Source organism: Uloborus diversus, unplaced genomic scaffold (assembly GCF_026930045.1).
Source record: "Uloborus diversus isolate 005 unplaced genomic scaffold, Udiv.v.3.1 scaffold_13, whole genome shotgun sequence".
NCBI lineage: Eukaryota > Metazoa > Arthropoda > Arachnida > Araneae > Uloboridae > Uloborus > Uloborus diversus.
The window spans coordinates 1662224-1688723 of NW_026557987.1; the positions used below are offsets into that span (position 1 = coordinate 1662224).

The window sequence follows — 26500 nt, forward strand, 5'->3', positions numbered from 1 at the left end:
TCTTTTTAGGATTCATTTTTCATTTAAAACAAATTTAAATGCATGCACACTATCTATGCACATACGACGGAGAATGACTGAGAAAATATTCTTACTTATTTCATATAAAAAAAAACATGTTTATTAAGAAGCTCATGTATTTTTGCCTCGCAGTCAAACATTACCAATTAATTGACAGTAAGATATTGGAATCCATGGAGCCATTTAAAGATGATTCTTGCACTCATTTAAAGGTATCTTTTTGCTTCGCATGGTCAAATGAAGTCGCTGCACACAAATTCAAAAAATTAAATTAATTTGAATTTTTGGCCTCTTGAATTCAAATTATGTTTTTTGCAATCACGAGCGTGTGTGTATGAATGCGCGTGTGTGTTTGTATAGGCGCATGTGTGTGGGTGTGTGTTTGTGTGTATGTATGAATGCGCGTGTGTGTTTGTATAGGCGCATGTGTGTGGGTGTGTGTTTGTGTGTATGTATGCATGTGTGTGCGTGTTAGGTATGCAGTGTTGTGTGTGTACGCGCGTGTGTGTGTATGCGTTCGTGTGTGTGTGTATGTAGGCATATGTGTTTGTGTCTGTGTGCAGGCATGAGTGTGTGTATGTGTGTGTGTGTGTAGGAATGTGATTGTGTTTGTGCGCAGGCATGAGTGTGTAGATGTGTGTGTGTAGGCGTGTGTGCGTATGTAGGATATGCACGCAACCTGGAGATGGTTTCCGCAAGCAGCATCGTGAGGCCGGTCGATGCGCCGGTGGTGCTGGCAGAGGGTGCTGGTGGGTAAATAAAATCATAAGAATTCAAAACAGTCAAATGAGAACAATAAACAGTCGTGATTGCTCAAAAAAAAAGTACTTTTGCGAGTAGTTTGAAACTAAAATATCTCTATATAAAATAGGAGTCTCATAGGAGGTGTAGACTGATGATAAGAGTTTATGACAAATATTATCATACAGTTTTCCATTTAGGTTTTAAAAAATGCGTCTTATTTTTGTTCTTCTAATTCTTGAACGGTGATATGAGCGGATCTTCGACTTATTCTTCTTCTCCTTAGTCTTGAACTTCTGAAGATTGCTCGAATTAAAAAGATGGATCATATAATGTTGATAAACAGCAGCAGATGTTGGAGGACGACGCGACGGGATAATAGGGCTCGACCGATGGCATTTTTTGGCTGATGGGCCGATGCCGATTGTTGGTTGTTGAAAGATGGCCGATTGTTTGGCTCCAAATGGCCGATGGTCAATGGCAAAAAAAAAAAAAAAAAAAATCAACAGGAAATAAATTGCTAAGATTGTCAGGGATTTGAAGGATCATTTATTCATTTCATTTTACTTCCTTTCTACGAATAGGGAATTGTAATCGCTTAATCTTCTTTACTAATAATAAAGCAGAAAGTCTCTCTGTCCGGAGGATGTCTGTAGGATGTCTGTAGGATGTCTGTGACGCGCATAGCGCCTAAACCGTTCTGCCGATTTTCATGAAATTTGGCACAAAGTTAGTATGTAGCATGGGGGTGTGCACCTCGAAGCGATTTTTCGAAAATTCGATGTGGTTCTTTTTTTATTCCAATTTTAAGAAAAAAAACTATCATAAATTACGAAATTATCATAACGTGGAACCCTAACATGGGCACAAGCCAATTGGCGAGATACGAAATTATCATAACGTGGAACTGTAACGTCGGTACAAGCCAATTGGCGAGAAAATTCACCATACATTATTTGTAAATATACAAGCGAATCAAAAGACCTTTAATTTTTCTATTACGGGCGAAGCCGTGCGGGTGCCACTAGTTGATAATATTTCGATAGTTGAAATTTTAACCCGAACACCAGTAAATGAACTTTAAACTGCAGTAGATAACGTTAATTGTTTTGGTTTCTCCGTTTATAAAATTAAAGTCTTACCAGTAAAACAGTTAAGTTACCGGATTGAGTTCAGCCTTGTCGCAATAAAGCCTTTCAATGCATGTTAAACATTATCAAAACATATTATCAAATCATCATGCCGTGGCGCGAGTTTCATTGTTGAAACACGTGGGTTACTCGATTATCGGCTATTATTTATCTGAGGATGAAGCACCCTAAACAAGTTCAAGTTACCTTTTTCAATTTAACAATAGTTTTCTGAAATTTAAAAACTTGCATAATAGAAAATCCTTGAAACTTCTCTATAACATGTAATTAAAAATATGATAACAAAAATAACTTTTTCAGTAAGTAATGACTGAGCTGACTGTGTATTTCATGTAAAAATAACTTTTATTCATTGAATTTATAAAAATGCATAAAAATAGTTACTTACAATAGAAAAAAAATATGTCGCTATAAATGATGCAAAAAAGATGACGCATTACGAAATATAGGTGAAACAAGTATGAGAAATACAACGCAAAATGATATTTCTTGAGCAAAATAAATAATCGCTAAATCTTTAAGAAATGCTTGAAAGGACGAAGGGAAGGGAAGGGGGGGATCACCCTCTGATTTTGGACTGTTGCCAGATGGTCAAATCCAGATTTCCCCAATTCCCTTTCAACTTTTCCCCAAAAAGCGATGTTTTCTATCAAAATTCCCCAAATTCAAAAATTATTTTTCCCCTAATATTTTCATAAAATGAATCGACTCCCTCTAATATTTTTGTCTCTTTAAAAAAAATTTTTTCCCCAAATAGCCAAATTTTCTTATAAAATTCCCCAAATTTTTTTTTCGTCCCATTTTCGCTTTTTTTTTTTTTTGGTCTTCTTTAGCTTTATTGAGCAATCACGATTGCTTATTGCTTTCATTGGACTGTTTTGATGTGCTATCATTTTATTTTCTCACCAGCACCCTCTGCAGCATCACCGTCGACCGGCTCCTCACGATGCTGTATAGCGAAAACCGCCTCCAGCTTGCATCCATATCCTACACACACGCGCATACATACACGCACGTACACACACACACAAACACATACATCTACATACTCCTACACACATACACAAACACATACACACACACAACTACCCACACACTCATACCTGCACACAGACACAAAAACACACGCCTACATGCACACACACACACTCGTGATTGCGAAAAACATAATTTGAATTCCGGAAGTCAAAATTCAAATTAATTTTTAATTTCTTTCTTTATCTTTACTAATAATAAAGCTGAAAGTCTCTCTGTCTGGATATCGTCAGAATCTCTGTGACGCGGATAGCGCCTAGACCGTTCGGCCGATTTTCATGAAATTTGGCAAAGAATTAGTTTGAAGCATGGGGGTGTGCGCCTTTAAGCGATGTTTCGAAAATTCGATTTTGTTCTTTTTCTATTCCAATTTTAAGAACATTTACCAGAGCAAAATTATCATAAGATGGACGTGTAAATTATCAAGTTATCATAACATGGAACCGTAACGTGGGCAAGCCAATTGTCGAAACATTCATCATGCATTATTTGTAAACATACAGGGGGAACCAAAAGACCTTTTAATTTTCTGCTACGGGCAAAGCCATTCGTTTACCACAAGTCATAAACACAAGCGCCTGACCGAGAGATAAGAAATAGCCAAGTATTTTTTGCTCTACTCGCATTTATTACTCTGCTTCTGTATGTACCTTAAAACTATGATTTTTGTATATATTTATCCAAGAACATTATTCATCACACTTATTTTTACCTTTTTCACGTACCAACTAGTTACTCACGCAGAACATTAATGCCAAATTCCGCAGCATAATATTCCACATAATACGACTTCCATAAAGTTAAGCAACACTAACCCAACGCTGTTTGATACAAACAATGTAACTATTACGTCTTGACGCGAATTTAAATACGAAAAAAAAATTCTTTTTTCCAGACATTTTTTCCCCCGGATTTCCCCAAGAAAAAAAAAATTTTCCCCATAGAATTTTCCTCAAAACCCATTTCCCCAAAATTTCCCCAGAGAGCACCAAATTTCCCCAAAATGGGGAAATTTCCCACAATCTGGCAACACTGTTTTGGAGTAACAACATTTAACTTTGGCCTCATTTTTATAGTACAGAACCGCTACCACCAACGCCTCGGAAGAGTTTCTGAATCTACTTCAGCACTTCTGAAGAAAAAATTCAAAAGTCTCTTGATTTTCGAATTATGTCACCATCCAAAACGTCTGTAATCAATTTCTTACATTTATGCTCTAAATTCTTCCTAAACATGGGATAAAGCTTGAAAAAAAAAAAAAAAAAACCCTTTAATTCTATGAATAGCGTTAGTTTTAAACAACTCGGAAGTACAACTAGAGTTCAATTTCAGAATTAGAGGGAGGGGGTAGGGGGTTGGGGCACGCAGGTGTTTTCAGAAATAAAAAAATAGTCTTAAAATATAGAGTTCAAGATAATCATAAACATTGAGCAAAAAAACCCTTTTAAAACTTGCACCCCAGTTTGTTTTGACGTGCAGTTGAGGATTTAAAATATCGCAAATGTTGCAATTGCGCGAGAGGCCCCATAGTCATAAGGGCCCCGCAGGGGTTACAAAAATGCTTATGATAAATGCTTTACAAGTTCCGTAAGAGAGAAAGAGGGCCCCAAAATGTATTTCGACGGGCCCCAAACTCCGCCGAAGCAATACAAAAAAGATTGCATTACTGTGATTCATATTACAAATATCGAAAAATTAAAAATTACTGCCAGTTCAACGGGAATCTAACAAAAAGTGACAAAAACCAGTTTCGCCATCTCATATTTAGTCTCCAATTCGTCAATATATCACCAAATGATCGTCAGTGTAAGACGCCATATTAGTTTTGCATTGAAATAAGTAATTAATAGCCACAAAAAAGAAACAAAAAAGTAAATAGGCCTTGTAGAACACCTGATTGAAAACAAAACAGGGAAGTGCACAACTCGAACGTACGCAAACCCCACATACGAAATTTTAACCTTCTACAGCTTACTATTTTTGGGTTATGACTTATGAGAGATTCATACGTACATCCAGCCGCAAAAAACAACGCAAAAATTAGCTTGTTTGTACATGTACCTGAATGCAGCATTAAAAATTCTTTCAGAGGTGACTAAAATAGAAATTCATACTGAAATTTAGGTAAAAAATTTTATATGAAAACAATAACTCCCTTTACTTTGTATTCAAAAGTAAAACAGCAAAGGTCCTTTTCTTTTCGAAAACATCGGCCAATTCCATTGGCTTTTCGATGTTTTTTAAGGCCGATAGGCCGATGTTTCCTACAAGTTAACATCGGCTGCCGATGCCGATGGCTCAATTGTTGAACCATCGGCGCCGATGCATCGGCAAGACCGATGTCGGTCTGATAGGCAATTAACCAGTAGGCCGAGTCCTACGGGTTAATTAGCACATTTATTGTTGCGCGTATTTTTCATGAAACATACCTGTGCTTGTCAAAGGAATCATTTTATTTATTTATTTATTTATTTATTCATTAGAGTTCCATACATAGCAAAAAAATGTGAATACCATTTGTGAGAATGATATTTAGAGAACAACTGATATTTTTAAATACTTCAGCAGTTAATTGAATTCTGATGTTTTTCAAATAATTTAAATACTTTTGTTTTACCTCCCTTGTAAAACACTGACGTAGTAACGTATCCAGTTATTTCATGTAAAAATAATATATGATCTTGACATTTTGGATATGAAGTTAAACTTTCTGTTGAATATAGTTTTGCTTCTTTTCCAGTTGGTACCAAGTTTTAAAAAGAAAATAATTCTGCCAGTAGGAGTTCTTGCAGTCAGTATTGTAAGCAAGTTGACATCTTCACCTACATAAATAGTTATATTTGTTAGAAATAAACAAATATCTTTGTACCGTGGAATAACAGGAAACATCCAACGTTGTTTAGCACAAATTAACAATTACTAAATACACATGTTTCGGGGTAAACCCTTTTTAGCCTACTTTCCCAGTAAAAGTCAGAGAAAGACGAAAAAAGCATGAAAGAAGGCTCAATGCAGCTTGAAAATACTACAAAAAAAACAAACAAAAAAAAAGTCAAAAATAAAAAAAAAATAATTGAATAAATATCGAAAAATTAAAAATTGGAAAGTAGGGTATTGAGATGGGGAAAAAATGTCTGTCGGTCTGTCTGACCCCCCCCCCCCCAATAACTTTGGAGTGAATTGTCCGATTCGAATAATTTTTTTTTGTTCGAAAGATCTCGGCGAGGTAACCTCATTCCTATATTTCATTTTTTGATTTGAACTATTTTTTGTTCAATTTTGAACAGTTCAAAAAAACTTAACATTAGCTCCTACGGCGAAATTCAAGGCCATTCCGAACTGTGAGGCGAATTTGCTTCAAACTTTGTAGGAAAAAGTTTTTGATGAAAAACTTGTATATAAAATATCTTTTTGATTTGATCAATTTTCTGTTCAATTTTGAACAGTTCAAACCCCTTAACATTAGCGCCTACGGGGAAACTGAAAGTCCATGCAGATTCCGAACTTGAAGGCGGATTTACTTCAAACAAATTTTGTTGGAAATAGCTCTTGACGACAAACTCCAGACTCTGACTCCGATAATTTAGGAGCACCTGACTCCGACTCCGACTCCTGTGCGCGAAAATTAGTCGGACTCTGACTCCCCGACTTCGACTCCGACTTCGTAGCTTTGGCAAAAATTTATATACGGAGGACAAATGACTGTCTCCGATTCTTGGATATTCGACTCCGACTCCTTTATCTCAAAATGACATTGACTCCCACGCCGCAGCTATGGTTTTAACTGTGAAATAATTATTGTTAATATGACTTGTTTTTTTTTTTTTTTTTTCATGCTCAAATTTTAATTTAGGTATTCAGTTTTCGGCGGATAAACTCGAAGTCATTATGTTTCTACATAAAGATATGCGCAGACGATTTTTTTTAATTTTGGACAGTGAAAATTTTTTCTTGAAGTTGACAATTTATTGTTTTTATTTATTTTGGTAAGCGCATTAAGTCGTTTAAAAAATATTTTTGGGAGCAGGGGAAAAAGAAACGACTTTTTTTTTTTTTTTTTGATATGATGAATTTATTTTAATGAGCTTATTAATTTTAATTATTATTTTTTTGTTTTGAAAGCTGTTAAAAAATTTTTTTTAATTCAAAAAAGTGTATTAGCTGCTTTGTTTAAAAGGTGCTGCTATTTTATTTGTTCGTTCATTTATTTATTTATTTTTTACGCATTTAATTTTTTAGATGAGTAAGGAATATTTTATTCCTAGAAATCAGCTTAAAATATTTAAAAAATGTTTGAAAAAATTTGCGATTTTAGCTATTTTTGAGAATATTGATCAGGTACTAGAAAGTAGTATGGATATACGAGAAAGTAGGCTCGCTTAGTTCTAGACAGAACTTCTTGTTGAATTCAAAAATGTGAGCTCACAACTTTAAATTTAAAAAAAAATTGGACTCTCCATTAATTTAAATTTATTTGTTTCCTTCATTTATCTACGCAGTGTTGTAACTATAATATGGAAAGCAAAGCAATACTTCAGTGTTATTTGTTTATTTTTCAATCGCAAAACGAATATATAATTTGCTCCTCAAAAATTAATTACTCCTGTTAGTCTATGCATGTGTAATAGACTTTTTTGTTGTAATTTTGTTCTTTTTGGTAATAATACACTTTTTTTTAGGTCCTTTGCTTGGCATGATAAGAGATAAGTTTGAAAACACAGTTAATGGAACTTTGCTGAAAAAAGTTTCTTTGTACTCAGGAGTAAGTTTTACTTGTTCATTTATCTATTTATTTTTTCTTAAATTTTCGAAAGTAAATAAAAAGCAAAACAAATATAAATCGAATTAAAAAAACAATATTGAGAAGCTCAAACTTTTCTTTAATTTGAATGCATGTTAAAAAAAAACCTGATTTTAGAGAAAGTTTTTACTCAATAAATACATGTATATTTCATAACTTGGCAAACAAAGTGTGCTTTACAATTCGCCAAAATTTTGCTTATGAGAAGTGTCATACCCTTACTGAAAGTAGGTGTAAAATTAAACTTAGTGATAAAAATTTATGTAAATATTCAACGAAAGAAATTACAATGTTTTCAAGAAATATATCACTTCTACAAATATAATTAGGCTCCTTATCAACTTTATCTCTATCGGATTTTGACAAGCGTTGAGGGAGCAGTTCTAACCGGCCAATGGTTTGTTTTATTTTCAAAGTTTTCATTCCGCTCACGCAAATAGTGTGTTGAACTGTGCACTTCGTAATATTAAGGTACATGGCCCTTTGAAGTTGATTGTAAAATTTCTTGAAGATTTAAACACTAGAATTACGTTTTCTGCCTCAACTGGCATCCTTTTTGGTTTTAAGTTAAGAATATTTTTCAGTTGAGCTATTAGTCTTCGAACGATAGAAATTGAATCTTCAAAACTTCTTTGCTTTATTTATTTATTATCCTTTTTTTTTTTTACAAAATAAGTATATTGTTAAAGTTGAATACATATCTTTGCGCTGAAAGGGTAAAAATAAGAAATTACAAAGTAAAATTGCACAAAAAAATTGCAGATTACTGCACACACACATTGTATATATATATACGTGTTTCGGGGTTACAAGGATCCCCTTTTTCAATGTAAAATATGTGTGCTTAGGAATTTTTGTGCAATTTTACGTTGCTATTTTTTTTTTTACTATGTTGTCTCGAAAAACTATAATTTAAAAAAAAAAAAATTATCCATACTCAAAAAACACACACACACACATTAGAAACTAACTCGTTATTAATTTTTATTGAAGTACAATTCTGTCGTATATCAACCACAACACAAAAGTTTTAAAAAATGAATCAATAATTTTCCGTTGTGAAGAAACTTTTGCGTTTTCGTCTCGACTTTGGAGAAAGACAGAAAGAGAATTAACGCATTGCACATTAATGTAGGAATTATCCACCAAAAATAGTTGCGTCAAGAACTATGATTGCTATAAAAATATTAGCCATTATACACGGTTCCTCTCTCTCTCTCTCTTTGCATTTGAAAGCCTATCGTCTGTCGGCATCTTGTCGCAAAAAAAAAAAAAAAAACATTAATTTAAATTTTTGGCATCTTGAATTCAAATTATGTTTTTCGCAATCACGAGCGTGTGTATGTACGAATGCGCGTGTGTGTTTGTGTAGGCGCATGTGTGTGGGTGCGTGTGTGTGTATGTATGCATGTGTGTGCGTGTTGTGTATGCAGTGCTGTGTGTATACGCGCGTGTGTGTAGGCGTTCGTGCGTGTGTATGTAGGTATATGTGTTTATGTCTGTGTGCAGGCATGAGTGTGTGGGTAGTTGTGTGTATGAGTGTTTGTGTGGGGGGATGTGTATGTGTGTGTAGGCATATGTGTTTGTGTCTGTGTGCAGACATGAGTGTTTGTGTAGGCGCATGTGTGTGGGTGCGTGTGTGTGTATGTATGCATGTGTGTGCGTGTTGTGTATGCAGTGCTGTGTGTGTACGCGCGTGTGTGTAGGCGTTCGTGTGCGTGTGTATGTAGGTATATGTGTTTATGTCTGTGTGCAGGCATGAGTGTGTGGGTAGTTGTGTGTATGAGTGTTTGTGTGGGGGGATGTGTATGTGTGTGTAGGCATATGTGTTTGTGTCTGTGTGCAGACATGAGTGTTTGTGTAGGCGCATGTGTGTGGGTGCGTGTGTGTGTATGTATGCATGTGTGTGCGTGTTGTGTATGCAGTGCTGTGTGTGTACGCGCGTGTGTGTAGGCGTTCGTGTGCGTGTGTATGTAGGTATATGTGTTTATGTCTGTGTGCAGGCATGAGTGTGTGGGTAGTTGTGTGTATGAGTGTTTGTGTGGGGGGATGTGTATGTGTGTGTAGGCATATGTGTTTGTGTCTGTGTGCAGACATGAGTGTTTGTGTAGGCGCATGTGTGTGGGTGCGTGTGTGTGTATGTATGCATGTGTGTGCGTGTTGTGTATGCAGTGCTGTGTGTGTACGCGCGTGTGTGTAGGCGTTCGTGCGTGTGTATGTAGGTATATGTGTTTATGTCTGTGTGCAGGCATGAGTGTGTGGGTAGTTGTGTGTATGAGTGTTTGTGTGGGGGGATGTGTATGTGTGTGTAGGCATATGTGTTTGTGTCTGTGTGCAGACATGAGTGTTTGTGTAGGCGCATGTGTGTGGGTGCGTGTGTGTGTATGTATGCATGTGTGTGCGTGTTGTGTATGCAGTGCTGTGTGTGTACGCGCGTGTGTGTAGGCGTTCGTGTGTATGTATGCATGTGTGTGCGTGTTGTGTATGCAGTGCTGTGTGTGTACGCGCGTGTGTGTAGGCGTTCGTGTGCGTGTGTATGTAGGTATATGTGTTTATGTCTGTGTGCAGGCATGAGTGTGTGGGTAGTTGTGTGTATGAGTGTTTGTGTGGGGGGATGTGTATGTGTGTGTAGGCATATGTGTTTGTGTCTGTGTGCAGACATGAGTGTTTGTGTAGGCGCATGTGTGTGGGTGCGTGTGTGTGTATGTATGCATGTGTGTGCGTGTTGTGTATGCAGTGCTGTGTGTGTACGCGCGTGTGTGTAGGCGTTCGTGCGTGTGTATGTAGGTATATGTGTTTATGTCTGTGTGCAGGCATGAGTGTGTGGGTAGTTGTGTGTATGAGTGTTTGTGTGGGGGGATGTGTATGTGTGTGTAGGCATATGTGTTTGTGTCTGTGTGCAGACATGAGTGTTTGTGTAGGCGCATGTGTGTGGGTGCGTGTGTGTGTATGTATGCATGTGTGTGCGTGTTGTGTATGCAGTGCTGTGTGTGTACGCGCGTGTGTGTAGGCGTTCGTGTGCGTGTGTATGTAGGTATATGTGTTTGTGTCTGTGTGCAGACATGAGTGTGTGGGTAGTTGTGTGTGTATGTGTAGGTGTCTGTGTCTGTGTTTGCGTGTGTGTGTGTATGTGTTTGTATATGTGTGTAGGCGTATGTATGTGTGTGTTGTGTGTATTTGTTTGTGTGTGTGTGTGTACGTGCGTGTATGCATGCGTGTAAGTGTAGGATATTGACACAACCTGGAGACGGTTCTCGCTAGAGGAGCAGCATCGTGAGGCGGCCGGTCGACGCACAGTGTTTCGATTAATACAGGCTAGCTGGACAAATGTCAAGTTCAGAATTCATCATTTCATCACACAGAATTAAAGTGTTCCTAAATTCATATGATTTAATTGTTCAAGATGGATATTATTTATACTGGTAAGTGCTTTTTTTTCCTGATTCAATTATTTTATCTGATAACTAGTGATACCCGCACGGCTTCGCCCGCAATAGAAAAATCAAAAGGTCTTTTGGTTCGCCTGTATATTTACAAATAATGTATGGTGAATTTTCTCGCCAACTGGCTTGTACCGACATTACGGTTCCACGTTATGATAATTTCGTATCTCGCCAATTGGCTTGTGCCCATGTTACGGTTCCACGTTACGATAATTTCGTAATTTATGATACTTTTTTTCTTAAAATTGGAATAAAAAAAGAACCACATCGAATTTTCGAAAAATCGCTTCGAGGTGCACACCCCCATGCTACATACTAACTTCGTGCCAAATTTCATGAAAATCGGCCGAACGGTTTAGGCGCTATGCGCGTCACAGACATCCTACAGACATCCTACAGATATCCTACAGACATCCAGACATCCAGACATCCTCCGGACAGAGAGACATTCAGCTTTATTATTAGTAAAGATTAAACAATATTTAAAAAAATTTGAAGATAAATGAAGGAGTTTTTACTCGTTTAAAACCTTTCAAGTGATGATAATGATTTTACGCGTTTGTACCCGGGCAAAATTTTCTGTATATAATAGCTGCACTTTTCCAATTATTAATAAGGCGTATTATAGTCAGCACACTCTAATACAACATTTTTTTTTTCTCTATAATACTTTCTTTCGAGTAGGGATTTCATTGAAGAATGATTGAAGCACCCAAAGCTTTGGGTAAAAAAAAATATGTTGACTCCAGTGTGCTGACTATAATACGTCTTATTATTAATGGGAAAGCTAAAGCTACTATATACAGAAAATTTAGGCCGGGTACAAATGGGTACAACTCATTGCCATCGCTTGAAAGTTTTGAAACAGGCAAAAAATCCGTGGTTCATCTTTAAAAAAAAATTTAATATTGTTTAACTATCATATAGATTAATTAAATTAGGAATAAAAAGCACTTACTAGTATAAATAATATCCACCTCGAACAATCAAATCATATGAAATTAGGAACACTTTAATTTTGTGTGATGAAATGATGTCTGGAACTCAACTGATTTATTCAATTCCAAATGGATACGTACCTTTGAAGCTTATTACTCACGTGACGGAAGGGAGTTAGACATAAACAAATAACTAATTATCATGTTTTGGTTTGTTGTTTGCATTATCCCAATACCAAAGTTTAGAATTTCGAACGTGACTTTTGTCCACCTAGCTTGTACTAATCGCAACACTGTGCGACGGTGGTGCTGCAGAGGGTGTTGGTGGGAAAATAAAATTATAGGAACGCCAAAAACAGACATATGAAAGCAATAAACAATCGTGATTGCTCAAAAAAATGACAACGTGTGATTAATAAGTTAAAGCATTGTTCTAAAAATTGGTTTTGCTTATGCTGACATGTCGCACGTATACTCTTTCAAGGATCTGTCCTGTTTGACCCAAATACTATCGGACCTAAAGATTAACTTCTCGTACAAGAAACTGTGGAAATCCCTCCCTATTCAACTAAGGAATCTACAAACCAGATCCACAGGGCCAAAAATACTTCATTCACTCTTGCCCCCCCCCCTGTCAAAAATTATTTATTTAGCAATGACCAGTTTGTCGATATACGCTAGTATTAGCCAGAATGTTGATATTGTGCTTACAGTAATAAAAAAACGAGCTGATGTGTGCATCACATGATTTCCTTTTACTCCAATTTAATATCATTTTCTCATTATTGGCAGTTTTAATATGATTCAATAGTTTACTCTCTAAATATCACCAACAGTGGCCAAATTGAAACCAGATTAAAAAAAAAAAAATTAAAACGCCAAATTTGTCGCCAAGTTGGCGGCAAAACTTGGCGACCAAAAGACTGGCGATATATCGCCAAGTGTCCGCCAAATTATAACACCACTTGAGTTTACATCGAAGTTAACAATAATTTCCCCCCAAAAAGGGGCAAAAGACCCCCTTTGGAGCATAGGAATGCAACCAAAAAAGAAGGTGCACAACTAGACCCCATTAGGAGTCGACGTACCAAATTTCAACTTTCTAGGACATACCGTTTTTGAGTTATACTATACACATACACACATACGCACATACATACGTACATACAGACATCACGAGAAAACTCGACGTAATTAACTCGGGGATCGTCAAAATGGATATTTCGGGTGTCTGTACTTTCCTAGGCTTATCCACGTGTGGTCGGGTTGACAAAAAAAAAACTCAACATTCATTTGGGGGTGAGTAAAATGGAAATTAAGGCGGATTTTGAGGTTGAAAATTTTTTCGCGAATACAATACTTCATTTTTTGTAAAAGGAAGTAAAAAATGCTGGTGGCTGTATTGTATAGTTGTGCGACGAAAAGATAGCGGATGAACTGGAAAGGGACACACGGTGTCACAACTATTGTAGACGTTGATGAATTCGTTCAAAAGAGTCGCAGTCTCCCACACTGAATCAGTTCAATATTTGGCAGTCTTTCCCAGAATTTGCAATATTTATGAGCTCACTTCGAAAATTTGCCTGCGGAAATTCTAAGTATGCATTCATGGTTTGCAGGAGAGCATGAAGCTGTTTAGGGTTCAGGCATTGAACCCTGAAAAAAGCCTCGCATTTTTGTGATGCTTATATTCTTTAGGTCAGGTAGGAATTAGATGTCATGGGAAAACACCAGATTGGTTAATTTTATTTTGTGTCGAAAAGAGAACAGATCAAATGGGAAGAAACACTCTTTCAACTAGAGTGAGTTTATTTAAATACATTCCACAAATTATGGTCAGATAAAAGATAAAAAAAAACAACGCGGATAATCGGCTAGCTGATAATCTGGATTTAACTGTACAATAAAGCCTAAGTAAATATACTTTCAGTACACAGTTCAGATATAAATACATTCTGTTAAAATGTTAATGCAAAATATTTGTTTTGAATGTAGTCAAAAAGTGCAGGGTGATCATAATTAAAATCCCACTTCCAAAATGCCGTAAGAAAAAGAACCACAGGTTAAAATCACTTTACGCCTGAAATGGGGGAATTCGCTTGAAGAAGGGGATAGTTGTATAAAGAAGAGAACAGTTGTAAAGTTTGTGAGTCTTTCAAAATGAAACATCACGCGCTGCTCGTCTTTAAAGAGGTCCAAGTCTTTAATAGGCATGAAAAAAAATCTATGGTGTGACATCATCCAATCCGAAGAAAATTATTAAGCTATTTAAAAACATCTTGAAGGGGTTCTTTTAACCCCTTCAGTCGGAATTATGAAATAATTGACCTAAAATGTTTATGGTAAAGGGTATCTTATAGACAAAATTTGTAGGGGATGTTTGTAGGAGAAAAATTCATCGAGATATGGCACATATTTTTGAAATTAATATTTTATATACAAAAACGATAAGATACCAAACAAACTTCATTATAAAATACTGTTTAAACAATAATAAAACATAATATAAGAGTTTGAAACGATTAATTAAAAATTATATATTTTTTTAAAAAATCAAGAAAAAAAAAACCTCGCTTTTCGGACGAGAATCCATGGTTGGAAAAATGAGCCACTCTCTATCTCCCAATCTTAATATGTCAGGGTACCGAAACGAAAAAATATTTCATAGATTATAATACGCAGAATGTAAAGAGTCAACTAGAAAAAAAAAAATTAATTTGAATTTTGACATCTTGAATTCCAATTATGTTTTTCGCAATCACGAGTGTGTGTATGTAGGCATGCGTGTATGTGTCTGTGTGCTGGCATAAATGTGTGGGTATTGTGTGTATGTTTTTGTGTGTGTGTGTGTGTGTGTGTGTGTGTATGTGTAGGTGTCTGTTTGTATGTGTGTATGTGTTTGTGTGTGCGTGTATGTGCTTGTGTATGTGTGTAGGTGTATGTGTGTGCATGCGTTTGTGTGTGCATGTAGTTGTGTATGTATGCGCGTGTGTATAGAACATGGATGCAACCTGGAGACGACTTTCGCTATAGTAGCAGCATCGTGAGGAGCCGGTCGACGGTGATGGTGCGGAGGGTGGCGGTGGGAAAATAAAATGATAGGACGCCAAAAACAGTCAAGTGAGAACAATAAGCAATCGTGATTGCTCAAAAAAAATCAAGTAATTTAATCAATTATTAAATGATTAGCAGCTGTTTAAAGTGTATGTCCGGTATACCGGACACCAGGTCTGAAGAGGTTAACGTGAAATCAGGAAGAAGGAAGAAATTAACTGCTTCGACATACGCAGATGTGGCGAAAACTCTAGATCGTAACTTAAGCAGCAACACGTCCGCCATTTTGGGGCTAAATGCCGCTTTCTTCCTATATCTGCTGTAATTAAGTATTGTGTGTTTTGCTTCTTGATCGTGGATTAACATGGAGTTAATGAGAAACCACAATCAAGGAGCAAAACACGCTACTTTACCATCGCCGACATAGGAAGAGAGCCGTATTTAGCCCCAAGATGGCGGACGTGTCGCTACTGATTCGACATTTCAGAGCTTTATGTGTGGCCACTGCATTACAAGAAGGACATACGGGTGGTCTTAAGTCAAAGTGAACTATGTGATTTTAAGTTCCGACTTCAACATGTAAACATGCAGCGAAATGTTGTTTTTTATCTTAAGTTAATCTAAAACATGTCAAGTATTACTTGTTTGGCACTCTTGGCTTCCTTAAGAGGTTCTCCACCTCCAGCTCAGTCACTTCCTATGTCGGGCTGATGAGTGCTAATGAGCACGAAACTGCAGTTCTCGGCTGGAATGACTGAGTTGGCGGTGTATTTCTGCCTTTGCCCTGGCTATTGGGCGGTAACTTACTGAAAATACATTGCCTTGCCTTCAATCTTAGAGTTGAACTGAACCATTGCTTCGGTCACTCGTCTGGTCAGTGCTAATTTTGTATGAGCTACCAGTTTGTTTGGCCCTCTTGGCTTCCTTAAGAGGTTTTCCACCTTCAGCTCAGTCACTTCCTATGCCGGGCTGATGAGTGCTAATAAGCACGAAACTGCAGTCCTTGGCTGGATTGACTGAGCTGGCGGTGTATTTCATGTATTACTTGGTAGTACTGCTTTCCAAGTTATAAAATACAAATGTGTTTACGAGTATTTTTCTACATTAATCTAACTTTGAATGCTCTCATTGAAAAATAAACATTATGGATGACGGTTCACTCTGGCATAAGACCATCTATATTTCTTGCGCTGTACTTTTCCTCTTTCTTCCAAGCTTATTACGTTCAAATTGGAAATCATCCTGACCGGTGATTCTTTTTGTTTTTTTTTACAGTATTTTGAAAGGGAGACTATAATTATAATCACCTTGTACATGACTGCAAGAAAAAACTTTATTTTAGAGCTACTGAAATATTATTATTCTATTTCTTGTAACGATCTTTACATTTAAAAAAATGTATCCAAGCTGAAACTTTTTGAAAATATGAAGTCATCAAAAGAAAAAAGCTCATTATTTATTATTTTTTTTTTTTTTGATAAAGGGGCTGTCTATAACTGATGTCCCACTTTTTTGAGCATAATTATGCCCCTCCTCCTTTTGTCGCAAATTGTTACATTTCACTTTACTCCCTCCTCACCCCCTTTATCTTAGGTTACGCCGTTTTTCATAAAAATATTTTTATTTAAAAAAAAATGCATGACGTCACATTTTCCCTTACCTTCTCCTAGAGCCGCTATATAGATGGGCCGACGCATCAGCTTAAGTTTAGCCATTTTGGATCGGATGTTTCATTGTTGCGCTGCTAGGGTTACCACAGAAAGTTTCGGATTTCGCCAAATTTGAAGAAAATAATATTATATTTTATAAACAACTCACGTGCCTCTAACGATTCTCGCAGTGAACAATCACCAACGCGATAACTCGCCAGAAAAGACAACCACTCAAATACGCGCTCCGATCCAAAAAGGCTGATCTTAAGCTGATGCGTCGGCTCGTATATATAGGGGCCTTACCTTCTCCTAGAGCCGCTATATAGATGGGCCGACGCATCAGCTTAAGTTTAGCCATTTTGGATCGGATGTTTCATTGTTGCGCTGCTAGGGTTACCACAGCAAAGTTTCGGGTTCCGCCAAATTTGTATAAAATAATACTTTATTCAATAAATAATCCATGTGCCACTAATAATCGCTCGCAGTGAAAAATCACTAAAAGTGATAACTTGCCAGAAAATACAACCACTCAAACACGCGCTCCGATCCAAAATGGCTGATCTTAAGCTGATGCGTCGGTTCGTACTGTCCAACCTAGGATTGCATGGAATTTTCAAACGTCCAGATGAGACGAATCTATGTGAATGAGGGGGAAAAGTAAAAATTGGATGAGCGTATTCCGCTCATTTGAATGAGACTCTGCTTCTGCAAAAGCTGACATCGCTACAAAAATAATAGATTCGTCCATTTCCGGCTGTAAAACGGATGTTTGTCTTTCCATACAATCCGTGGTCAGACAGTAAATAGATAGACCGACGCATCAGCTTAAGTTTAGCCATTTTGGATCGGATGCTTCATTGTTGCTCTGCTAGGTTTACCACAGCAAAGTTTCGGGTTCCGCCAAATTTGTATAAAATAATACTTTATTCAATAAATAATCCATGTGCCACTAATAATCGCTCGCAGAGAAAAATCACCAAACGTGATAATTTGCCAGAAAAGACTACCACTCAAACACGCGCTCCGATCAAAAATGGCTGATCTTAAACTGATGCGTCGGCTCGTATATATAGGGGCTTTACTTCCTCCCTTCCCCATGTCACAAACTGTCACAATTTCTTCAACCCCCTCCCCCAAAAAAGAGACATCATTCGTAGACAGCCTCTAATAAATGTTACGAACAAACTTTTATTTTAACTTTATAGTTTCAGCCTTTCGATTTTGATTTTCTTTGATTTTTTTTCTTTTTTTAGCACAGCAAAAATATGGTAGCAGTGTTAAGCGCTCTGGATGTTTTCAACATGAAAGAGCCCCCCTTTGCCGCAACAGTCATTTTCGAACTGTATAGAGAACCTGGCGGCCACAGTCACAGTGTTCGCCTCTTGTTTCTCAACTCCACCACCCCCGAAGCGGAGGATCAAACGCCGAACGTTCTAAACATTCCCAAGTGCGGAGAGTTCTGTCCGTTCGAAATGTTCAGCACTATCGTGAAAAGCTTCACTCCAGAGAACTGGGAAAAGCAGTGCAGATGAATTTGTTTTTGAGGAAGGATTTTTGAATTCATGTGGTGGCGCTCTGTGTCATGAAGTTCCTTCGAACAAAGCGTTTTTCGAAAATGGGGTCGTTTCCAAAATTTTAAAAGTAGTTTTTTCTGAAAAAGCATGCTTAAAAACATAGAATCTGACTATTTTTTAAATAATTTGTTTAAATTTTGTATTTAAAAAAAAGTTACTTAAATCGGTTTCGCTTTCATTCTTTACGCTTCTGCCGATGACATCACAAATGATGAAATACCATTATTCTGTGTTGCCATTCACAGAGCAAAATATTTAATTCACATATTTACTCACTTGTATTGGCAACGATAGGGTTGATAGCAAGCGTAGGGCGCAATTTTAACTCACTTCTTGATTATCATAACATGGAAACGTGGTAGAAAGATGCGCCAAAGAGCATCATTTGTGACGTCATCAAGACCGCGCCTTGTTTGAAAAATCAGACATTTAAAAAAATTAATTAAAAAAAAAAAACTATTGAGAATATCCAAGTATTTTCTGGGTCCATGTATTTTCTTTTATTTATTTATTTATTTATTTTTTGCTTATTCTATCAATTTCAGTGACAAAAAGTACTACTTTTGACTGAAGGAAACAGCCCCATTGTGAAGAAAGAATTTCCATTTTTCAGACTTTCATTTCATTTTCTGTGGTGGTTGAAAACGGAGAGACCCATAGTTCATACGCGGTAGCCTAAGTAATAAAATAATAGTTTAAAAAACTAAAAACAACACGCTTATGAACTAAAAAGTGAAAAATAATCTTTGGATGATAGTAGTTGACCAATCACTTAATTTTAATGTAACACAAAAAAGCGTGGGGTGCTGTCTATTTACATTTTTGCTTGGACAACAAATGAAAGAAATTCAAGACAACTGATAAGAAGCCCCCCACGCTTTTTGTATTACATTAAAATTAAGTGATTGATCAACTACTATCATCCAAAGATTATTTTTCACTTTTTAGTTCATAAGCGTGTTGTTTTTAGTTTTTTAAACTATTATTTTATTTTTCTGTTTTTTAGTCTTATATTGTTATCAGGCGACGAAATTATTTATAAAACGAGTGCGAGGTAATATCTTAAAGTTAAGACAAGGGCACCCCGATGGGAAGCTACTGTGAGTCATCGAAGTATGTTTGAGGAAATCATATTTATAATACTTTGAAAATTTGAGATGCATTTGAATAAAAGTTTTCTTCAACAATGGTCTGATCAGCAATGAATTTCCAATTGAAGGCTCACCTAAATTTTGGCATGAAATTAAATAAAGACAATTGTATTTCATATTCTAATTACCTTGGAACATTGGAACAAATTTTGTCTGATGTAGAAAAATTAAAGGTTTTTGTAGATATTTTTAAATAATTTTTGCGAGCATTTTTTAATTTATTTTTTTAATTTTTTCCTTTTTCACATTGTTGGATTTATGCCAAAATATTGATTAAAATTGGAGGAAACTAACAATTAAAATAGTTAATTAATTAATTTGATTACAGAATATTGCATTGTCATCGGGTCTGAGGTCGCGTGCCAAATTTCAAAAGAATCCGATCGCAGGAAGTTGGGGGAAATTTGAGCTGCAAGATTCCGTTACAAGATACATACATACATACATACATACATACAGGTGAAGCTAATAAAAGCGTGTTAAAAAAGATATTATGAATACAGGAATTAAAATATTTATTATCAAAACCAGCTCAACCCATTATTAAAATTTTGACAGGAGAGACGGAAAAACGCTTCACGCTCTACTTGCTTCATTGTTCCTGATTTATATAGGAGCCTTAACACAAACGGAGATGGTTTGAGGCAAGAGGTATGACGTCATATCGAAGAGGAAGACTACCGATTTTTTCTGGAATACGGCCCCGGCGCTAGTGCTTTAATTGTTTTTTTTTTCTTTAAAGAAATGATTACCACTAAAATAAACAAAGAACGCAGATGAACTATAATAGCATTTACCATTAGTATGGTTAAGTTTAACATAACATAAACGGAGATAATTATTTATTTTAAAAAATCCTCGAATTTCTTGTATTTTTTCCTCGTAGAGGTTTTTAAAATTTTCTGCAAAATAATTGTTGCGAGATTATCTCTATTTCTAAGCAGATTCTGAAGTAGAGAGATTTATTGAGTGTAAGAAAAACTTCCTACCCGTGATTGTCTACTTTTGTTTTTACAAAATGTTTATTTAAATGATGTTTTAATCATATAATTTATTTACATGTAAAAGTGTGTTTTAGTGAAATAAAATGCATTATTTTATAACACCAGAAAGTTTTGAGTTTCTCTGATTTAGTTTAGTGTAAGTTTTAAGTTTTCTCTGCTTTAGTACTGCAAAGTTTAGCATTTTTCTGAACAGGTAAAAATTCAATGCAGTAGACCTTCGTTTTACGCGGGGGTTACGTTCTACGGAAATGCCACGTAAATCGAAACCGCGTAAACTGATGCCTAATAATGGTGTCAAAATAGGGGTTTGGTTCCGTAGATAACAAAATACTTTATTCTGATGCTGACTAATTGTGTAATAAAGTTTAATACGTAATTATAATGACTTTTATGCACAAAATGCATAAAGAAAACATATTAATTTCGCGTTCTGTTTATAAAGAGGAGCTGGCTATGTTAGTCTTTTGGCAGTCATTAAGAATTTATCTCTGTAATTCTTTGCAGAGCATTAACGCATCCATGATCACTTGCGTCACATTTCCATGTTAGAATCTTCCATCACTAACAAATCAGAAAGATCATTTCTATTATCTAGGAATGGCTCAACATTTTCAATGTGGACGTTTTTGGTTGTGCGTCACTGACGTCGGTATCCTCGTTGGTTTTGGTCTTCTTTGTCGCTCCTAAAGGCTCTTCTTCCTGTGAGTTCTGAACTGTGTGAGTTTAATAACTTCACTTCTAGAAAGAGCTCTGGAACCAATCGCATAAAATGTCTCCAGTGGCCCAAGCTCGATGATTAATGCACCAAAATGCAGTTGATTACGCGTAGCCTGCAATCTTTAGGAGTTTGGATTTTGAAAGAGGGGAAAATGTTATCTGTTTGCATTGCCGCATCCGCGTAAAATAAAATAAAGGTGTCAAATCTTATGCCGCGTAAAGAAATGTTTTTGCATTTTTGCAAAGAAAAAAATACTAAAAGCAAGGACGATTTAGTTTCTAAGGGAGGGGGCTTGAGCCCCCACTTGTCCTCCCCCCATATGGGCGCCCATAGTTTCTTGTGTTAACACGTGTTTTTATAAGCTCTCAGACTTTTATGTGTTGAAGCAGTTCTATATCAGCTAAGGGTTTGTTAAGTACCTATTTATGTACAATTTAATACTTTATGTAGTAACATAGTTGTACTTCTCATTTCTGCTAAGGTTTTAAAAAAAATCACAATAACAATACATTTCTTAACCTAAAAATTACGACCTACTTTGGCCAAGTATAAAAACTTGAAAAATCCGTCAGAGAGATTTGGAAAAGAAAAGAAAAGCTAAAAGTGAACCTGTAAACAGGAAACACACACACACACACACACACACACACACACAAAAAAAAAAAAAAAAAAAAACAGGAATTTTCAGCAACGGATTAAGAGAGCGCTTACAGACCCAAATCATCAGGGCTCAGTCATAAAGCTTTTATTATTGACTAGTGGTACCCGCACGGCTTTGCCCGTAATAGAAAAATTAAAAGATCTTTTGGTTCGGCTGTATATTTACAAATAATGTATGATGAATTGTCTCGCCAATTGGCTTGTGCCCACGTTACGGTTCCACGTTATGATAATTTCGTAATTTACTGGTCCATCTTATGATAATTTTGTTCTTAAAATTGGAATAGAAAAAGAAGCACATCGAATTTTCGAAAAATCTCTTTGGGGTGCACGCCCCCCATGCTACACTCTAACTTCGTGCCAAATTTCATGAGAATTGGCCGAACGGTCTAGGCGCTATGCGCGTCACAGAGATCCAGACATCCTACAGACATCCTCCGGACATCCGGACAGAGAGACTTTCAGCTTTATTATTAGTAAAGAAGATGAAGAGGAACTGAAATTGGCAGAGCAGGTTTAGAAAACGTTGACGCAGTTGCATTTACTTCTTTAAAATTTTGTTAAATTTGCTGAAAAGTTTCCGGAATTTTATTATTGTTGAACGGAATAAGCCCAGGTTTCCAATGTTGAGAGCAAAATGGATCACACCAAAAAGTTTCGGAAGTGACCGAAAATGTAAGACCATTTGTTTTACGAATGGGTGTTATCTTAATAAATATATTCAACCTCCAAAACTCATGAAAAGATTACTGTTCTCCGTCGGTAATTTCTGACACAATAATTAGGTATGCACACACATTACATTATATTTTTTAAATTTTCCTTCAAGCAAATACATACAACAAATATATAAAACAAATACCTTAAAACAAATACTCAAGCTTCTTGTAAAATGTATTTTTCTTTTAAATAAAAAGTTTTCCCTATGAGCACACGTCTTTCTTTTGCTGTACTTAGTTCGACAATGATTTTAAATAGGGAAAACCACTTTGGGCTAAAGAAACCCAAACGTAAGGGTAACATTGGCCCAAATTAAAAAACAATTTAAAAGGGTAATAATATTTTGAAACAAAGTGACCAGTATTCAAAAACTAATTCAAGAGAGCTCTAGATGTGTAAAAAAAAAGTTTCCACAACTTGTAATATGAATAGTTGTAAAATTATTGAGAAAAGATGTGAAAAGTTCCAAAATGTGAGTCAAAGTAGCCCGCGTTTACAGTAATGTACGCATCAAATTTTTTTCTTAATTTAATAGACAGGTCATCTTTTGCACTTGCTCATGTTAATGGCCTTAAAGCAGTCTCTCCCCGTCTTTTCATTAACCTAAGAGAATAAAAATCACTAGAATAGGATGAATGAAGTCAAACTTGATTGATCATATAGATTTCTCGAGAAGTTTGTTTTTCGTAAAACCCCCCATGAAACAAAAATCTGGTTACGGCCCTGAGTAGCAAAAATTAGACTGTGAGAAGCAAAGAAACGTATGTAGAGAGTTTGAAGTTTGTAGTAAAGGGTCATTGCACGAAAATGTCAACCTGCAGGCCAAAATTTCTAACACAATCAATACTAATGTGTTATTCGAGGGTTAATCAAAAAGTCTTTGCGCCTATTTTTTATTCGCCTAAAACAGGTACAGTCGGACCTCTATATATCGAAGTAGCAAATTTCCGGAAAAAAATTCGATATATAGAAATTTCGATACATGGAAAAGATTTTATTTTATCATAAAAATCTCCTAAAACATTAAAATTTAAGCTAATTTTCGTGAATGAAACCCTATTTCTAATTTATACGAGCATCGGATTAAATGAAAATTAATAATTAAAAAATTAACAGAAATTACACTCTTGCGCCTTCATACACCTTCATTCTTCGGCAATTCAACTTGATCCGCAACATTAGGGTATTTTCGTTTTGACATTGTAATCGAGAGAAAAGTAAAAAATCAATCTACTTAACTCCAGAACGGAACAACGACCTATCTACACTCCCCTCAACCCCAGATTCCTTATGAGTTTCGTAGCAACTTTTGGTTGAACATAATTTTCTCCCATAACCTTCAGTTTTCATGAGACAAACAGTCAAAAGTGGAAAAAAAATCTACGAATGCATCGAAAGAAATTTCGATATATAGAGATTTTTTCGATATATAGAAACAATTTTTCTATGTAATGAACATAGAAATTTGCTGGGATTTCGATATATGAAAAATTTCGATATGTGGAAGTTCGATATATGGAGTTTCGACTGTACATACAGGCACAAATATACGCAGTGTACTACGTACCGTTTGACCACGGATTGTATGTAATTTGGCAATGTGCCAAGTAAAGACGATTCCATCTGAATGAATCTAGTAGGGGAGAAGGGAAAATAAGGATGGGATTTTGATGCACGCGTTATGTAATGTCACTGGTGCCCTATTCATTTATTGCATTCTCTAAAATAAAATAAGGGGAAACAAAAATAGTTACCATGGAAACAACAAAAGGAAAATACAGTATTTTCATTTCGTTCAGAAACGTAAAAGCAAAATGGTAAGCTCAAAACTTTGTTGTAAATGAATATATCAATTAATTTTTGTCGTGAGAATATAGATCGTATATGCTTTAGATTTAAAAAATGTTGCTGTGAGCAAATTTTCATTTTTACAAAACTGAGGCTAAATAATAGAGAGGCAAAAGTGCACATCTGAAATAAACCAACTAACATCTCTATAAACTAATAGATACGTCCATTTCCGCCTATAAACCGGATATTTACCGTTCCATGTAATCCATGGTCAGACAGTACCTTACATTATTTCTCCACATAGTCACCACCACACCAGTTCATTCATTTGTCCCATCGCAGCACTAAACTAGAGATCCCCCTGTGGTAAATTCTTCGGGCTGCCTGCGGAACCACCGTCGCACAGTGGGACGAAAACGCCAAAAAGCGCTTATTAATGGGGTTTTTTTCCCTATACTAAACCAATTGAGGATTAATGAATCTGCACAGGCCTACCTCTTAGGCAATCAGAACTGGAATTTTGGAGCCCTTCGTCCATTAGAAAGTTGAAGGGAGCCTTTAGAAAGTTGAAGAATCATGAGTTCGGGAACTCACAAAAATTGCTTTTAAGCAGTCTATAAATTTTTTTTCTTATTAAAGGCGGGAATATTTAATTTCTCTCGTGTCCAACGATAGTAATAGGACGAAAGAAATGAGTAATCAAATTCTCAAACCGAAAATCGGTTTTGATCAGCACCAAAAACTTCGGAATTCAAGGTTATTTTTTTCAAAACACTCTACAAAAAAATGTCTTCTAATGTAATCTTAGAAATTAATATTAATGAGTCATAAATGGTCTGTAGAAAGAGCCTGAAAAGGAATTGGCTGCGTAAACCTGCCGACTTTGAACCCTGAGCCCAAACAAATCGAGAAAAATCCATTATAACATGCCTGGATAAACAAACAAGCGAGAGAGGTTTAAAAACACTTATAAGCGCTTTTTGGCGTTTTCGCCCCACTCTGCGTCGGACCTAATTCTTGGCTTCTCGCATGTGAATCTGTGTCCTGCCAGAAACTTCTTCAGGGGAAAGAAAGCGTGAAAACCACTAGGGCAAGGTCTGGACTGTAAGTGCATTTCCATGTGAATTGCTATGGACTCCCTTGCTCCATATAAAACGGATAACACTTCGCTGCTCATAAGCTGCGAAATATGTGGATGTCTGAAAAACAACCGTCATCTTAAATGACTGATAGCAGCTCCGCTCTTCCGAGCAAAAAGCAGATACGGTTGGTACGGATCAAGGAACTGTCACTGCTGGGAATGTATATGTTTACTTTGTATTCACATCCCTATTTTGGCTAAAAAAAAATAGGCGCAAAGACTTTTTGATTTGCCCTAGTACATCATTTTAGAGATAACATTCTTAATTTTCAAACCTGGTAAAAGGTTATTCAAGATGGATGCCGTGCGTAGAGTAATTACTGCTTGATGATCTTCAACAACAACACGTAAATTTTAACTATGAAGCATTGAAGAAAAGCGATCTGTAATTTTTTAAGCATACGTTTGATGTAAATATTTTTTTCTTTCAGTCATTGCTTAGATTTTTAAATTTATGTTTCTTTAATTTCTTATTTGAAATTTGATTTTTTTTCTCATTGAGCTTTGAATTTTGTGTTGAACAGCCTGTTACGTTCGTCACAAAACGTCGTATTTTCCTTTCCGCACTTTTTATTGAACCATAAAAAGAAATGTTTGCTTTCTTCTCTTCCCAAGAGCTACCACGAGTGCATTTTAAATGTTGTTTTTTTAATTAAATTATTTAAAAACATAGTTATTAGCGTGACGAACGTAACAAATTGATTGTGACGAACGTAATCGTTTGAAACAAGCTCTGCACCTTTCGAACGTTTAGTTCAATAAGAAATTAATGACATGTATATTTTGAAATAATTTTGTTTTTTAAATTTCCCTGTATACTATTTTGTAATTTTTACAACAATCAACTCGATTTTTAGCTCATATTTGTGGAATTTACTTGGGGTTGTATTTTATGGAAACAACGG

The 26500-nt window shown here is 36.0% G+C and overlaps 1 protein-coding gene across 1 annotated transcript in view; it reads left to right on the plus strand.

Annotated features, from left to right (window-relative positions):
- The window catches only part of LOC129232592 (lysosomal acid phosphatase-like), a 65526-nt gene extending 44859 nt beyond the window's left edge, over positions 1–20667 (plus strand). Inside the window, exons 8-9 of the mRNA XM_054866725.1 lie at positions 7628–7710; positions 18090–20667. Coding sequence (XP_054722700.1) covers positions 7628–7710; positions 18090–18368 — 362 coding nt within the window. The 3' untranslated portion in view covers positions 18369–20667. The remainder of the gene's footprint in view (positions 1–7627; positions 7711–18089) is intronic.
- Positions 20668–26500: the final 5833 nt, after the last annotated feature.